Genomic DNA, 18,928 nt, shown 5'->3' with positions numbered 1-18,928 from the left:
CCTACTTTTTGAACTTTGCAAGCATTCGATTTCAAAGCTTTTTAGAGGCATAATTTGGACATTTTAAGTCCTATGATCATAAAACTTTGTAAGTTGATGCATCTTGGGTCCTCAAAAAAGGTCAACTGAAAAGTAGGTCACCGTGACCTACTTTTCAATTTATATGACTATAATTAAATATTTCAGGTACTAATTGGCTTAGAATCATCAAACTTTGTCAGTTGATGCATCTTGGGTCTTCGGAGTAGGTCGACTAAAAAGTAGGTCACCGTGACCTACTTTTGAAAATTTATGGCGTTAATTAAATATTTAGGGTACTAATTGGCTTAGAATCATCAAACTTTGTCAGTTGATGCATCTTGGGTCTTCAGAGTAGGTCGACTAAAAAGTAGGTCACCGTGACCTACTTTTGAAAATTTATGGCTTTAATTAAATATTTCGGGTACTAATTGGCTTAGAATCATCAAACTTTGTCAGTTGATGCATCATGGGTCTTCGGAGTAGGTCGACTAAAAAGTAGGTCATCGTGACCTACTTTCGGAAAATTTATGGCTTTAATTAAATATTTCGGGTACTAATTGGCTTAGAATCATCAAACTTTGTCAGTTGATGCGTCATGGGTCTTCGGAGTAGGTCGACTAAAAAGTAGGTCACTGTGACCTACTTTCGGAAAATTTATGGCTTTAATAAAATATTTCGGGTACTAATTGGCTTAGAATCATAAAACTTTGTCAGTTTATGCGTCATGGGTCCTCGGAGTACAACAACTTAAAAGTAGGTCATGGTGACCTACTTTTGAAAATTTATGGCTTTAATCAAATATTTCGGGTACTAATTGGCTTAGAATCATTAAACTTTGTCAGTTGATGCGTCTTGGGTCCTCGGAGTACAACAACTGAAAAGTAGGTCAAGGTGACCTACTATTGAAATTTTATGGCTGTATTTAATATTTTCAGGAATTATTTGGCTTAGAATCGTCAAAATTTGTCAGTTGATGCATCTTTGGTCCTCGGAGTAGGTTGACTGAAAAGCAGGTTACCGTGACCTACTTTTGAAAATTTATGGCTGTAATTAAATATTTTGGGTACTTATTGGCTAGAATCATCAGACTTTGTCAGTCGATGTATCTTTGGTCCTCGGAGTACACCAACTGAAAAGTAGGTCACGGTGACCTACTTTTGAAAATTTATGGCTTTAATTAAATATTACAGGTACTAATTGGCTTAGAATCATCAAACTTTGTCAGTTGATGCATCTTGGGTCCTTGGAGTAAAACAATTGAAAAGTAGGTCACTTTGACCTACTTATAAAATTTTATGGTTATGATTTTAAAAAATATTTTAGGTATTAATTGGCTTAGAATCATCAAACTTAGTTGATGGGTCCTCAGAGAATGACAAGCGATAAGTAGGTCACCATGACCAACTCTCAGGTACTAATTGGCTTAGAATCATCTTGGGTTCTCAGAGTGTGAATTGGAATTTCAAGGGTTTATCTAAATATACAGGATACTTCCAGGCTTCAAATAGAAGTGATAGGTTGTACAGTTTATCAGAAGAGCGATTCAAGGCCCATGGGCCTCTTGTTCAAATCATGACCCCCGGGGGTAGGGCGGGGCCATAATAGGGAGTGCAAGTTGTACATTGAAATTAATAAGAAAAATCTTTTAAAATTCTTCTTCTCAAGAACCACTGGACCTGAAAAGCTGAAACTTATGTGGAAGCATGCTGGGGTAGTGTAGATTCTAAATTGTTCAAATCATGACCCCCGGGGGTAGGGCGGGGCCACAATAGGGAATCCAAGTTTTAATTGAAATATATAGGAAAAATCTTTAAAAATCTTCTTCTCAAGAACCACTTGGCCAGAAAAGCTGAAACTTATGTGGAAGCATGCTGGGGTAGTGTAGATTCTAAATTGTTCAAATCATGACCCCCGGGGGTAGGGTGGGGCCACAATAGGGAATCCAAGTTTTACATTGAAATATATAGGAAAAATCTTTAAAAATCTTCTTCTCAAGAACCACTTGGCCAGAAAAGCTGAAACTTATGTGGAAGCATGCTGGGGTAGTGTAGATTCTAAATTGTTCAAATCATGACCCCCGGGTGTAGGGTGGGGCCACAATAGGGAATCCAAGTTTTACATTGAAATATATAGGAAAAATCTTTAAAAATCTTCTTCTCAAGAACCACTGGGCCAGAAAAGCTGAAACTTATGTGGAAGCATCCTGGGGTAGTGTAGATTCTAAATTGTTCAAATCATGACCCCCGGGGGTAGGGTGGGGCCACAATAGGGAATCCAAGTTTTACATTGAAATATATAGGAAAAATCTTTAAAAATCTTCTTCTCAAGAACCACTTGGCCAGAAAAGCTGAAACTTATGTGGAAGCATGCTGGGGTAGTGTAGATTTTAAATTGTTCAAATCATGACCCCCGGGGGTAGGGTGGGGCCACAATAGGGAATCCAAGTTTTACATTGAAATATATAGGAAAAATCTTTAAAAATCTTCTTCTCAAGAACCACTGGGCCAGATAAGCTGAAACTTACTTGGAAGCATCCTGGGGTAGTGTAGATTCCAATTGTTCAAATCATAACCCCCGGGGGTAGGGCGGGGCCACAATAGGGAATCCAAGTTTTACATTGAAATATATAGGAAAAATCTTTAAAAATCTTCTTCTCAAGAACCACTGGGCCAGATAAGCTGAAACTTACTTGGAAGCATCCTGGGGTAGTGTAGATTCCAATTGTTCAAATCATGACCCCCGGGGGTAGGGCGGGGCCACAATAGGGAATCCAAGTTTTACATTGAAATATATAGGAAAAATCTTTAAAAATCTTCTTCTCAAGAACCACTGGGCCAGATAAGCTGAAACTTACTTGGAAGCATCCTGGGGTAGTGTAGATTCCAATTGTTCAAATCATGATCCCCGGGGGTAGGGTGGGGCCACAATAAGTACTATGGGGGGGGGGAGAGAGAGAGAGAGAAATCAGGTGAAAAACAGGAAGGCCAAAGTTACTCAGGTGAGCGCTGTGGCCCATGGGCCTCTTGTTAATCAATTTGTTTAAATACCATGATGGCATATTTATAAAACACATTTTTGTTTTACATAAACAGGACCTTTTACAGACAACAAGTGTTTATTACTGATTAATCTTACACAGTGTCCATTACATGGACAAGACCTGTATGTCACACATTTTATATTTCTCACACCTATGAAACTTAGTTTTCATGTAGAAACCTCATTACTGCTTGTATACACTATGTGGTTTGAATATGTCATGTATTTCATCCACAAAAGACAACTGATAGGAATAGCCTCACTCCTTTGCATTTGGCAACTAGCTGTTTATTTGAATCATGACTGCCAGGTTGGGGACAGGATAGGGTAAGGCTGCAATAGAGGATCAGAGTTTTACTATGGAATAAGATAGAAGAAACCTTTTCAAGAAAAGCAGGGGCACTCTTACTCCTCCATGGCACCTGATTCCACCTCTGATGTTTGCTCTGCTCACAATTTGTATTGTTTCAGTGGACTTTGAGCTTGATTGCTGTTCGTTATCTTTATATATCATTTCAAAAGAAGCAACAGATCATACCACCCCCCCACTAAGATTCAGTTTGAGAGCATCCTCCTTTCATAGACTTGCACAGAATTTATTCAATCTTATTAATCACTTGCCTTAATCTATTATGTACACAAATTAAACTCTTACTCTGTCTTCAGACATGTAACTATGCAGGAACATTAAAAATTCTAGTTTTTTGTTTGAAAATGCTATATATCAGACAAAAAAATAGCAATTTTCACCATTACAAAATATTTTCAAGATTAAGACAAAAATCCAGAAACATTAACTTAGCAATAACAAAAAATTTTTTCACATGTAATATAAATCCTGGGGTTAAGCATAAATCAGGGAGCAATTTTTACCTAGATCATGTTTACTTCTTCTGTAGAACAGGAAGGCCATGTTAATCAAGAAACATCAGTTGCTGTATCTGTAGAGGAATGAACCACTGGGCCAAATCAGTCAGGAATGTTGTAGTTTTCAAAAAAATATTTTTTTATTCATAAGTTCCACATAAGATTATACACTTTAGCATGAAGACTGACCATGCAGATTGTGCACATTTATTTGGCTTGTACATGCAACTTTCTTTGTATTGTCAAGTTCCTTGTTTCTTATCAGGTCCAGTGAGAACTTCAATGTGCAATGTCAGTTAACTGAAAGAGTTTATGCAGAACCTTTGGTATTTGAAATGTTTACATATTGATGCTTAAGGACAGATGATACAAACCAAAAAAAATGGATGCATAGATTAATTTGTATATATTTTTGGACCTATATATTTTGGTTGTAAATAATGCAAATAATACATTTCTGAAATATTCAGAAATTGTAAACTCACAATAGTGTTCAAACTTCACCTTTCTGCAATCTTCCTCGTAAATCTTAAAACTTTTTTTTTCACTTTAAATCCCATTATTGTGAAACTTTGAATGGAAAATTAAAATCTATGCAATTAAACTTATTCATTTTACTTATATAAACATGACATGAGTTGTTATTTTCAAGATTTTTGATAAAGGTTTGTTTGTATCATCTGTCCTTAAGTTATAGTTCTCTTGTTTAAATTCTACTAGTGAACCATGGGTTGACCCATCTTAAATCTTGATACATTCTCACATTGTGTACACATTCTACAGGTTTTATATAAGCCAACACATCTTATACATATTTGCTGACTTGTCTTAAATCTTGGGCCGATCTGTCTGGGCTGATTGTTTGGGGTGGCGTTGAGTCCACATGCATAAATACCATTATGTTGTCTAGTGAACATAAAGTCCATAAGGAATTGTAAAATTCAGAGTTCCAATTGGGAATGAAGTTGATCAAGTGAAGAATAAATTCTTGATATTTAGGTGACCATCAAGGCCTATTTTTCTTTTTGCAATTTCCTTCAAACCAATTTGGTATTAATGCATAAAATTGTGTTTTAGATTATATCTGGGCAGTTTCTGTCTGACAAGAAAGTTGGGACCTATGTAGAAGTAGACATGTATGGACTGGCCACTGACACAATCAGGAAAGAGATGCGAACTAAAGTGGTGCCAGCAAATGGACTCAATCCTGTGTATAATGAAGAAAAATTTGTGTTTAGAAAGGTATGGATACCAAATCATGAGTAAATCATAAAATTATATACAATTTTTTTTAATGAAATCAAATAATCCCTACAAGATTGCTGAATGTCATTTTTGTATGGCATCAAGCTTTTGCTGAAATAGTTCCTTTTCACCTCAGCACTCAGTTATTTAGGTAATTAATTTCCTTCGCTAAACTAAAAAGTCCATAACCTATTCAATAAAATGTTTGAATTGATCTGTATTAAACAAAATTTTTAAAAAATTATTTTAAACTTGCAACTTAAAATTAAGTGAAATAAAAAGTTGACTGTAGTACACTTCGGTGCTACGGGTGGATCTCAAATGAACTGACAATATGCTATCTGATTAGATTGTCAAGTTAAGAATACATTCAAGAAAGGAAGAAACAATGCTGTTGATTTGATTAATAGAAGCATTGTAATTGAATAATACTGAAGATATTATAATATTTTTCTGAAATATAATACTTTTTTCCCCGATGATACACAGCCCTAGTTTTACTCCACTCCTGGACATTGGACACCTGGACTTCATTCTATATGTTACAGGCTTTCTTCTCTCATAGAGAAGCACCAATCAGGTTGGAGCTTTCACAAGTTGACTTAAAATGTAAGCAGTTGACACCACAATGCATGTGTTACAGGTTGTCACCAAAATGCTTATTGTAATTGGTTGAGAAATAAGAACAAAAATAAAGATTTTTAATTTCCCTGAAAAACACCACTGCAGCCAGCCTGTAAAATATTAAATAAAGTTTGTCAGGGGTCCCACTTTGATGAGTGAACTCAGGACCTCTGATGTTGTGAGGATAAAGTGCAGTCAGCCTTTAAATTTTTCACCTCATTTTGTCAGTTTTCTTAGATCATAAATACTACAGAGAGTGATTAAAAACCAGAAGTCTATGATGAGACTGTTGCTCTACTGGTTTGTACTTCTAACAAAGGAAGAGAAAAGTAGCACTTGGACTTGAAACTATACAATAGCAATGAATTAGAATAATGATCCTTGGTTTAGTCTTGAAATCAAAAACAGATGTAAAGAATTATTTATCATAGTGTAGTTTACTTGCGTGCCAAGTAATTTTGAAATCAGACAAAAATTGGAGGCGGAGTAGTGTTTTGAAAATATTTCACAGAAATATCTTTTAAGCTCACCTGAGCTGAAAGCTCAAGTGAGTTTTTCTGATCACCTGTTATCCGTCGTCTGTCCGACTGTAAACTTTTCACATTTTCAACTTCTTCTCAAGAACCACTGGGCCAATTTTAAATAAAGTTGGTACAAAGCATTATTGGGTGAAGGGGAGATTAATTAGGGCCCCGCTCTGCGGGTGCCCTATAGTGATCAGTCCGTCCGTCCTTCCGTCCGTCTGTCCGTCCGAGATCTCAGTTGTCCGGAGCATATCTCCTCTCTCCTTGGCCCAATCTGGCTCATACTTCACCCACAGAGTGTCTATGGGTAAAGGGTGTGCAGTGACTTTGAACCATGTTTCTAGGTCAAAGGTTAAGGTCATAGTAGAACTATATGCAAAATCCTTGTCCGGAGCATATCTTCTCTCCTCTTGGTCCAATGTGGCTCATACTTCACTCATAGAGTGCCACTGGTCAATGAATGTGCAGTGTCCGGAGCATATTTTCTCTCTCCTTGGCCCAATCTGTCTCATACCTCACCCACAGAGTGCCTTTGGGTATACGGTGTGCAGTGACCTTGAACCATGTTTCTAGGTCTAAGGTTAAGGTCATAGCAGAATTATATGAAAAATCCTTGTTTGGAGCATGTCTCCTCTCCTCTTGGTCCAATGTGGCTCATACTTCACTCACAGAGTGCCACTGGTCAGTGGATGTGCAGTGACCTTGAACAATGTTTCTAGGTCAAGGGTCAAGGTCAAAAATAGCCTCTCTGTTCAAAATTTTTGTTTGGTGCATAATTTCTTTCCCTTAAGTCCAGTCAGCCTCAAACTTGACCAATTGGCTTAGGGTACGAAACATTTGTGATTTTCCTTCCATATTTTGATAGAGGATATGCAACAATTTTCATAGAGGATATGCAATATTCGTAATTTTTGTGCCGTTTTTTTGATAGAGGGTATGGAGCACTCGTGATTTTCGTGCCATTTTTTATTATAAAAAGGATGACATAGAAGCCCTTTAGACTCAAACGACATATCCCTTAATAGTACACAAATGTTCCTCTTCTAAATAAACCCTTTTCAGCTACCTTACATTTTCATGTTCGTTGCTGAAAGCGGGGCCCTTTGAGATGGAGACCATCTCAATGATATCTAGTTTTTTTTTTTTTTAAAGAAGAGCCAAGTCCCTTTACAAGGGGAGATAATCATAAAAAAACGAAAAATGGGATGGGATCATTAAAAAAACTTCTTCTCAAGAATCCTTGGGCCTGAAAAACTGAAACTTATATGGAAACATCCTTGGGTAGTGTAGATTCTAATTTGTTCAAATCATGACCCCCAGGGGTATAGGGAGGATAGGGAATCAAAGTTTTACATTGAAATATATAGGACAAATCTTTAAAAATCTTCTTCTCAAGAACCACTGGGCCAGAAAAACTGAAACTTATGTGGAAGCTTCCTGAGGTAGTTTAGATTCTAAATTGTTCAAATCATGACCCCTGGGTGTAGGGTGGGGCCACATTAGGGAATCAAAATTTTACATTGAAATATATAGTAAAAAATCTATTTAAAAAATCTTCTTCACAAGAACCACTTGGCCAGAAAAGCTGAAAGTAATGTTAAGGCATCCTTGGGTAGTGTAGATTCTGAATTGTTCTAATCATGACCCCTGGGGGTAGGGTGGGGTCACAATTAGGAATCAAAGTTTAACATTGAAATATGTAGGAAAAATCTTTTTGAAATCTTCTTCTCAAGAAAAACTGGTCCAGAAAAGCTGAAACTTATATGGAAGCATCCTGAGGTAGTGGAGATTCTAAATTTTTCAAATCATGTTCCCAGGGGATAAGGTTGGGCCAGATAAGAAAATCAAAGATTAACATTGAAATATATATTAAGAAAAATCTTTTAAAATCTTCTTCTCAAGAACCACTTGGCCAGAAAAGCTAAACTTATATGGAAGCATCCTGAAGTAGTAGTGTAGATTCTAAATTGTTCAAATCATGGTCCACATGGGTAGGGTTGGGCTTCTTTAGGGAATCAAATTTTTACATTGAGATATATAGGAAAAATCTTTAAAAATCTTCTTCTCAAGAACTACTTGGCTAGAAAAGCTGAAACTTATGTGAAAGCATCCTTGGGTAGTGTAGATTCTAAATTGTACAAATCATTGTCCCGGGGTAGGGTGGGGCCATAATTGGGAATCAAAGTTTTACATTGAAATATATAGGACTTTCTTTAAAAATCTTCTCAAGAACCACTGGGCCAGAAAAGCTGAAACTTATATGGAAGCATCCTGAGGTAGTGTAGATTCTAAATTGTTCAAATTATAATCCCCAGGGATAGGGTTGGGCCACGTAGGGAAATCAAAGATTAACATTGAAATATATAGGAAAAATCTTTTAGAATCTTCTTCTCAAGAACCACTGGGCCAGAAAAGCTAAACTTATATGGAAGCATCCTGAAGTAGTGTAGATTCTAAATTGTTCAAATCATGGTCCACATGGGTAGGGTTGGGCTTCTTTAGGGAATCAAATTTTTACATTGAGTTATATAGGAAAAATCTTTAAAAATCTTCTTCTCAAGAACTACTTGGCTAGAAAAGCTGAAACTTATGTGAAAGTATCCTTGGGTAGTGTAGATTCTAAATTGTTCAAATCATGACCCCTGGGTGTAGGGTGGGGCCACATTAGGGAATCAAATTTTTACATTGAAATATATATCTGGACTTTCTTTAAAAATCTTCTTCTCAAGAACCACTGGGCCAGAAAAGCTGAAAGTAATGTTAAGGCATCCTTGGGTAGTGTAGATTCTGAATTGTTCTAATCATGACCCCTGGGGGTAGGGTGGGGTCACAATTAGGAATCAAAGTTTAACATTGAGATATGTAGGAAAAATCTTTTTGAAATCTTCTTAAGAAAAACTGGTCCAGAAAAGCTGAAACTTATATGGAAGCATCCTGAGGTAGTGTAGATTCAAAATTGTTCAAATCATGATCCCCCGGGGTAGGGTTGGGCTTCTTTAGGGAATCAAATTTTTACGTTGAAATATATTGGACAAATCTTTAAAAATCATCTCAAGAACCACATGGCCAGAAAAGCTGAAACTTTCGTGGAAGCTTCCTTAGGTAGTGTAGATTCTAAATTGTTCAAATCATGACCCCCGGGAGTAGGATGGGGAAACAATAAGTATTACAAGGGGGAATCTGGTGACGAACAGCAGGTTAAAGTTACTCAGGTGAGTGTTTTGGCCCATGGGCCTCTTGTTTAAGTAACCATGGCAACACCATTCATCGAAATCAAGAATTATGTATCTTAGTGTAGTCTACTTGTGTGCCAAGTTATTGAATACAGAGCTAAACTGTATGAGGAGAAGCATTTAAAAAATTGTTAACAGACAAACAGACAGACAGATGATGGACACCTTACTATTGCACAAGCTCTCTTGGTCTCTGACCAGTAGAGCTAAAAATGTGGAGATTTTTGAAAATGTTTTCAGCTTCTTCTCTGGAACCAGTGAACCAATTTTGGCATTTAGCATCTGTGGGTGAAGGGGAACAAAATAATTGTGAAATTCATGGCCCTGCCCCTCCCCTGGGATCTTAGGGGTGGGGCTAAAACCATCAAAATTAATGCAGTCTTTAAAAATTTTCTTCTGAACTCTTTAACATCAAGCAGTCAAACTGTTGGCATGATTGTAATAAGCATTGAGCCCTCTGCCAAAATTGTGAAATTCTTATACCTGGGGTCAGGGGTTCTGGTGCTAGGGTGGGGCTATGTTGAATATATAGTGAAATGCATTATTCCTGAAAAAATCTTCTCCTCTGCACCTTGGTATTCAGGAAACAAACTAATTACATAGATAGGATGAGCAAGGGTGTTTCTTCCAAAATTGTGAATTTCACGGCCCCTGGGTCATGATTTCTGGTGTTAGGGTGGGACTCTATTGATTATATAGTGAAAATGCATTAATTCTTTGAAAATCTTCTCTGTTCATGGGTATTGAGTAAACAAACTAAATGCATAGTTTTGAAGAGTAAGGGTGCTTCTTCCAAAATTTCGAATTCCCTGGCCCTTGGGTCAGAGGTTCTGATGTTAGGTTGGGGCTCAATTGTTATAGTAAAAATGCATCAATTCTTTGAAAGTCTTCTTCTCTTCTCCTGGGTATCCAGCAGATAAACCAAGTGCATAGTTATGATGAGCAAGGGTGCCTCTTTAAAATTATAAAATTTGTGGCCCTAGGGGCATTGGTTCCTGTGGGGTGGGGGCTCTATTAAATATATTGAAAATGCATTATTTCTTTGATAATCTGCTCTTGGGTATTAAGTAAAGAAACTGAGAATATAGTTATAATGAGCAAGGGTTCCTCTTCCAAAAATTGTGAATTTCATGGACCCTGGTTTAGGGAGTGTTAGGATGGGGCTCTATTGATTATATAGTAAAATGAAACATTAATTCTTTGAAAATCTTCAACAAAGTGAATAGTTTTGATAAGCAAATGTGCCTCTTCCTAGGCTCTTGTTTATTATGCCCCTGGATCGAAAGATCCTGGGGGTATATTGTTTTTGTCCTGTCTGTCTGTTGTCAACTTTTACCTTGCCCATAACTTCTGATTAGTTGGAGCTATGACTTTCATATTTCACATGTGTATTCCTTGTGACAAGACCTTTCTTTGGGTACCATCGTATTTGACCTTTTGACCTTGACCTTGGAGTTTGACCCACTTTTGCAAAATTTTATGAAACTTTAACCTTGGCCATAACTTCTGAACAGTTGGTGCTTGGGATTTCAAACTTCACATGTGTATTCTTTGTGACAAGGCCTTCCTAAGCATACCAACAACTTTGACCTTTTGACCTTGACCTTGGAGTTTGACCTACTTTTGAAAAACTTTAACCTTGGCCATAACTTTTGAACAGTTGGTGCTTGGGGTTTCAAACTTCACATGTGTATTCCTTGTGACAAGACCTTCCTTTGGATATCAACCTCTTTGACCCTTTGACCTTGACAAAGGACTTTGACTTACTTTTGAAAAACTTTAACCTTCCATAACTTTTGAATGGTCCGAGCTAGGGCTTTCATACTTCACATATGTAATCCTTGTAACAAGACCTTCCTTTGGATACCAACCACTTTGACCTTGACCTTGACATTTTACTTACTTTTAAAAAACTTTAACCTTGGTCATAACTTTTGAATGGTTGTAGCTAGGTCTTTCAAATTTCACAGGTATATTCCTCGAGACAAGACTTTTCTTTTGGTACCAACATTTTTTATCTTTTCGGCTGGATTTTGACTTGCATTTGAGAAACTTTAACCTTCACCATAAGCTGCCATACCGGGGCATCAGTGTTTCACAAACACATCTTGTTTTATTTTATACTTCTGTGGATCCTTTACAGTGTTGTATTATACTCAGGAGACTGTTAAAGCCCTTGGGCCTCATGTTCAAATTGTGGCCCCTGTATATAGGATTTGGCCACAAAAGGCCAATCATATAGGAATAGGATATATAGGAATAGACACTTATAAAGGGGGAAAATCTGATGAAGAACAGTAGGGCCAGAGTGAGTAAAATGAGCATTGTAGCGCATGGGCCTCTTGTTTTGCAAAAACACATTTTCTTTGTTTGAACAAATCAGAGAGAGAAAAGAGAGGAAAGAAAAATATGTCCAAATTAACTGTTTTTAAATGCACGAAAGATTCAAAGACCGGGGAAACACATTTTTTGGTGATTTGCAGTAGAAATTAAACTCTAAAAAGTGGATTTAATTCAGATGGTCAAGAATATTTCTTATTTGCATAGTTTCATTTAAAATATTTGCCTTCAAATCATCTGATAATGAATTTAAAGTGATATGAACAAAACAAGTTTCAGTGAGTATATTACTCCTTGGTATCATGTCAAGAAAAGTGTATAGAGGCAGAGGAAGTGGACATTAAAATTGCAAAGATATTGTCAAATGTCATAAAACTCAAAAGACAGTGTCTGATAACAATATAATGTCTCAGCAAATTATCAACATAAGCTAAAATTTTTAAAGAAAACTTTTGTTGTTTAATGTTCCTTATAAATTTTGTAAGAACAGCATACATAGTATTAATTCTATCTTACCAGTCAAAAAAAGTATTTTGATAACTGCTCATACATGTACATATTCAAATATTAGGAAAAATGGTGATTTAAGTGAGTGTTGTGGCCCATGGGCCTCTTTTTTAAGAAGAGGTGCAACCTTTTTCAGTTTTGCTAATTTAAGTAGGGTATGAGTTTCTCTTGAAATAATTCTGAAAACTTCATGGAATTATCACATGCTCAAATGTCTATATACCCTTATAAACTTAAGATGCACAAATTACCATATAGAAATTATGCATCTCCTCAGATCTAAGATGATTTGCTGAAATTACCACATGATTCAATGTATCTACACCTTCATAAACCAAAAATTACTTTTTCTGTGACAGGTAGTTTTACCAGATTTAGCTGTCCTTAGAATAGCAGTATATGAGGACACTGGCAAGCTAATTGGTCAGCGCATTCTCCCACTGGATGGATTACAGTCTGGCTATAGGTACATCTCATTACGAACAGAGGGAAACTTCCCACTGTCACTACCAACCATATTCTGTAGGATTATCCTTGAGACATACATACCAGAGGAAGTGGGAAGTAAGTGTAGGACCTTAGCCAAAAGCTCAAGTGAGCTTTTCTGATCGAATTTTTTCCATTGTATGTCATCCGTTGTTGTCATCATCATCTTTGTTGTAAACTTTTCACGTCTTAACTTCTCCAGAACCACTGGGCCAATTTCAACCAAACATGGCAGAGAATATCCTTGAATGAAGAGGAATCAAATTTGTTCAAATGAATTGAAAACACCCTCTTCAAAGGGAAGATAATGAAGAAATAATGAAAATTGGGTGGGGTCATTGAAAAATCTTCTCAAGAACCACTGGGACAGAAAATAATGAAACTTATGTGAAAGCTCCATTACATAGTGTAGATTCAATTTTGTTTTATACATGACCCTCGGGGAAAGAATGCGGTCACAATGGGCTATTAAAGTTTAATATAGGAAAAAATCTTTACTAAAACTTCTTCTCAAGAACAGCAAAGCTGTGATAAGTCATATTTATATGGATGCATTCTGCATTCTCAGGTAGTGTAGATTCAAATTTTTACAAATCAAAACCTCTTGGGGTAGGATGGGCCGCAATGGGCAGTCAAAAATTTATGTAGGAATACATAGAAAAAATCTTTAAAAATCTTCTCAAGAACGACAAAGCTGTGAATAGTGTAGAGTCAAATTTAATCAAATTATCACCCCTGGAGATACAGTGGGGCCAAAATTGGAGATCAAAGTTTCACATAGGAATCCATTGGAAAAATCTGTAAAATTCTTCCTCTCAAGAACATTAAAGCCATGATTGGTCATATTTATGTGGATGCATCTGCAGATAGTGTAGATACAAATATGTTCAAATCATGACCCCTAGGGAGAGAGTGGGGCCACAATTGGCAATCAAAGTTGTACATACAAATGTATAGGAAAAATCTTTAGAAATATTTGTGTCAAGAACAGGAAAGCTGTGATTAGTCTTATTTATATGGAAGCATCCTCAGGTAGTGTAGAAATCATGACCCTGAGGGTAGGGTGGATCCACAATAGATAATCAAAGTTTCTCATAGGAGTATATAAAGAAAACAAATCTGCTGATTAAGAATAGTAGGACCATATTGACTCTGGTGAGCATTGTGGCCCATGGGCCTCTCGTCTTGGTTTCTGTCCGTCCATCTGTCTTTCTATCTGCAGACTTTGCATATTTTGAACTTCTCAAGAACCAGTAGACCAATTAAACCCAAACTGACCAAAAAGCCAAACCTTGGGTGAAAGGGATTCAAGTTTATTCAAATGAAGGGCCACAGCTTCTTTCAAGGGGAGATAATTAAGAAGTAGTAAAAATTTAAAGGCATCTTTCAAAAATCTTCTTAAGAGGCCAGAAAAGATGAAAGTTCTCATTACATAGAGTAGATTCAGATGTGTTCAAATCATGACACCTAGGGTAGGGTAAAGTGATCAAAGTTTAACATGGTAATATGTAGGAAATGATTTTTTAATCTTCTCAAGAACAGCAAAGTCTTTTCAGGTAGTGTAGATTCAAGTTTGTTAAATAATGACCCCTTGGAGTAGGATGGGATAACTATAGGAGATCAAAGTGTTACATAGGAATATATAGGGAAATATCTTTTTAAAAAATCCTTTTCTCAAGAACAGCAAGGCCAAGATTAGTCATTTTTATATGGAAGCACCTCAGGTAGTTTAGATTCAAGTTTGTTCAAATCATTGGCCCTGGGTGTACTGTCGCCTATAAGTTGGTTTTTTTGGCAGTTAAATTTTGTTCACAACTCTGTTTCCGACTTCTAAAAGATTGATATTTTTCTGGACGGCAAAATATGGTATCTTTAAACCACAAAAATTATTGTTTACAAAAGTCTGGACGTATCATATAATTATGTATTCTAAGATAGTGCATAAAAGTACAAGTATTTACATATTTTATCTATAATTTTATTTTAAAGATGTACACGCTATATAAACGCTGATGTTTTATGTGAAACAAAATTATTACTTGATTTGAGAAACGTGATGTGTAATGAAAAATAATACTTTTCACAAAGTTTTATTAAATAAGTCGTTTTAATTACAAAACAATTAAGCAAGATCTGCAATAAAGAATTCAGCCTTTTTATGAATATTGATGAAGGAAGTGCGTAAACAGTATATAGATACGCATGTCAGCGGGAAATCATAGAGGACGAGTTACGTTTCATTTTGACTATGATTATGAATAAAAGGTCAATATCTGTCATTGCAAAGTACATGGTTAATACTGGTTGTTTTAAAAGTAAAGTATCTTTAAGCGTTAGAAGTTTGCCATCCGTGTCAAAAGTTATTTGTATACCGAACAGCCTACCTCGTTTTCTTGACGCCATTTTTGTTTATCGATCTAAAAGTAGGTGTCAAGTGATGCATTAATTTAAATAGAGGCATTACTTTCCTGGCAGGAAAATAAATAATTATAATTTGACATCTTTATAACACGTTCATTTTCAATTGTGTAATTTATTTTCAATTGTGTAATTTACAGTATTTTCGTAACTTTATTTGGTAAACAAAATAAATAAAGGATGACTGCACTTAACGCCTGTTTTTGGGTCTTTTTTGGTTGCTTCTGTTGCTTTTGTATCTAAACCTTATTTCACTTTTGTATGTTTATGAAAGAATCCTGTCAATTTGGAACCAAATTTAAATCTTAAAATGATTTTAGACTGTGATACAATAAAATAATTCAATGTTCTTTGTCCTTACTGCTTTCCAAATATAGTGAATTTACACTTACCTGCCCTTGATTGAACATTAGAAATGCATGAGAGGTGGAGCTAACATTGTAAGAATGTGTCTAAAATTAGACTTGATAAAATAACAATGACATGTTTGAAAAAAAAAGAACGTGATCACTCTTTCCAATCTCCCTCTCCATTCTGTATGGCACAAATACACTTCCGACAAAGGTTTCAAAACAAAATTAACAATATGAGTACATCAATATAATTAAAGCAGATTTTATATCAATGCCAGATGACACAACGTGTTCGAACACAATGTCCTAGTTAGCACAAAACATGCTACCTTACAAGTCAAGTGACGGAATCTCACCTGAGGTAAGAAATCACGTGGTAAGAGTGCAACGATAAACCGTTTGACGGTATATCGCGGTATATTTTTCCACGATTCAATTCACGATACACAAAACTGATACTGTTTTGTTTCCTTGTTTACAATTTCAAAATGGCTTCCGTGCAAAACCTGAAGTCGGCATAACGCATTAACGGCAGTTAAACTCATCTCCAGCATCTTACAGACCTCAGATTTAACACGGAGAAGGACTTTATGTGATTACTAGTTATAGATGTTAAGACAAATGATAAACCCTTTAGATCTAAATATATTTTTTGGTAATACACGTAATACACGATAACTCATCACGTGTGTATTTCAATGAAAATTCGCTGTCTTGTTGACTAAAACGTGTCAACACAAGAAATATGACAACTGGTTTTCTACGTAAATAAAAGGAATAAAAGAATGAATGTCTTCCTTTTTCATTCCAATTTAAAAGGAAGACTATTAGGAAAGGTACCCGTAGTTCCCTGTAAATGTTCATCACTGGTTTAGAATATTGTCACAACTCAAAGATCTACCTATCAATCTAGTTCAAGTTAACAAAATGATATTTTAATTATTATCAAAAATATGAACATTTGATATAACCCTGTCAAGTTTAAAAAATATTATGTCAAACTTGAAAGACTTTTTAACCTTTTCATGTATTGTGATACGTATCATATCATGAACTGAATACCGTGATACGTATCGTATCATGAGGTTAGTGTATCGTTGCACCCCTATCATGTGGTGAATTATAATATTCAATATGTCACAGTCCTTGGTTACAACACAAAGAGCGAATGTAGGAAGAAGCAGTTTTTTTCTCTTTTTAACCCTGAGCGCATGTTTGTCTATTAATCTCCTTCTGACACATTATTATTTACGCAAATACTGTTAACTGTAGAACAATAGACAAACATGTGCTGACTATGTATAAAGTCAGTAAAAAAGTGGGCGTCCTCATTATCGAACGGAGATTCAAGAAATTGTGATGACCCCTGCCTTTGAAAACAGATTCGAACTTCGTAAATACACACTTTTATTAAACGTGATTACATAAAATTGTAGATTGAATGTTGACCATTCTTGCAATAAAAAGAAAAATGATTGTTTTGAAAGTTTATTTTGTCGCAAATTTCGCATGCCCTTAAGTGCAGTCATCCTTTCAAACTAGAAAGTTTTTGATAAAAGATTTAACATTGTTTAAAAATAATTCAAAATATAATTCTTGACTGTATTATTGTTTATGAAAATAATTGTTTCCCATGTACACATTTGTTTTCTTGGGGCATTGCCACTAAGTTAACACAGTGTTAGGTAATCCATACAGGTAATTAAAGGTGCTTAGACACAGATTTGAACTTAAAATTTTGTCAAATTTTCTGTATAATATCACGACTTATATATTGCAATAGCATTTCACATGAAAATATAATTAAAAACTTATTTTATCTGGAAATTATTGGAACTACGAATTCCGGCAAGCGTTTGATTAACACATCTTTGCACTTAAACAAATTTTAACTTTATCCTTAATATTTAAGAAAAGCAGCGATTTTGTTATGTATTAATGAAAAATATTACATCTATAATCCAGAAAATTCAGAGTAGAAATGTTTAAAAGCAAAACCAAATCACCAGTATTGTCAGTCCGTGCTCTGTGATGTGTACAGAGTTTAACAAATTGAACACACCCTTGAAACGTAAACTGTTTTTGTAAACAGGGCACGAGCTCTGTTATCGTTAATGTTTACGATTCACCAGGTATGTTCAGTTGTTAAACTCTGCACACACCACTGAGCACGGACTTACAAAAGACTGTGAGTGGGTTTTGCTTTCGAACATTTCTACTCTGAAATTTCTGGGTTATAGTTTTACTATTTTTCATTAATACACAACAAAATTGCCACTTTTCTTAAGTATTAAGAATAAAATTAAAATATGTCAAAGCGCAAAGATGTGTCAATCCAACGCATCCAGAAATTCGAAGTTTTAATAACTTTGAGATGAAATAAGATTTTTATTATATTTTAGTATGAAATGCTACAGCAACATATAAGTCATGAAATTATACAGAAAATTTGAGAAAATATTAACTTCAAATCTGTGTCCAAGCACCTTTAAGAGACAATAATTGTGATGCTAACGAATGAAAACTTATCATGGTGATTGCCACCAATAGTTCATGTTTAAATAGATCATGTATAAATTAAAAAACAACATGTATCGCTTAGACTTGGAGACTCTCGTAATTATAAAATTCCACTGTCATTTTGGAAAATATTACAGTCAAACCTCGTTATCTTGAACTCAATGGGACTGAGATAAAACTTCGAGATATCCCAGGGTTTGAGATATCGAGGGTAAAATACTTAAGAAATATGTGGTTAGAACTTCTCAATCACTTCGACATATCCAAGGTATTCGAGATATCCGTGTTCCAGATACCGAAGTTCAACTGTATTTGATTCAGAAACAGAGAAACATTATAGCAGTTACCTAATTTTAAAGTTTTGGCTATAATTAAATATTTCAGACACTAATTGACTTAGAATTGTCAAACTTTGTCAGTTGATGCATCTTGGGTATTCAGAGTGTGTCAATCAAAAAGTATGTCACTGTGATCTACTTTTGGAATTTCATGGCTATATCTAAATATTTCAGATACTTATTGGCTTAGAACCATAAAACTTTATCAGTTGAAGCATCCTGGATCCTAAATTGTAAAAGATAGTTACCTACTTTTTGAATTTCAAAGCTTTATCTAAATATATCAAATAAAAGAGGCTTAGAATAATCAAACCTTGTATGTCAAAAAGTAGGTCATGGGAACCTAATTGTGTAATTTCAAGGCTATGTCTTAATATTTCTGATAATAAGAGGATTATAATCATCACACTTTG

At 35.4% G+C, this 18,928-nt stretch overlaps 1 protein-coding gene across 1 annotated transcript in view; it reads left to right on the top strand.

Moving 5' to 3' along the window:
• The window catches only part of LOC133173466 (1-phosphatidylinositol 4,5-bisphosphate phosphodiesterase beta-4-like), a 154,042-nt gene that overhangs the window by 114,147 nt on the left and 20,967 nt on the right, over nucleotides 1-18,928 (top strand). Inside the window, exons 24-25 of the mRNA XM_061308455.1 lie at nucleotides 5,005-5,169; nucleotides 12,760-12,964. Of these exons, the coding sequence (XP_061164439.1) occupies nucleotides 5,005-5,169; nucleotides 12,760-12,964 (370 nt within the window). The remainder of the gene's footprint in view (nucleotides 1-5,004; nucleotides 5,170-12,759; nucleotides 12,965-18,928) is intronic.

Source organism: Saccostrea echinata, unplaced genomic scaffold (genome assembly GCF_033153115.1).
Source record: "Saccostrea echinata isolate AGI-Se365-2 ecotype Australia unplaced genomic scaffold, CSIRO_AGI_Sech_v1 ptg000002l, whole genome shotgun sequence".
NCBI lineage: Eukaryota > Metazoa > Mollusca > Bivalvia > Ostreida > Ostreidae > Saccostrea > Saccostrea echinata.
The sequence above is the reverse complement of the archived record's forward strand: the minus strand, read 5'-3'. Positions and strand labels throughout refer to the sequence as shown.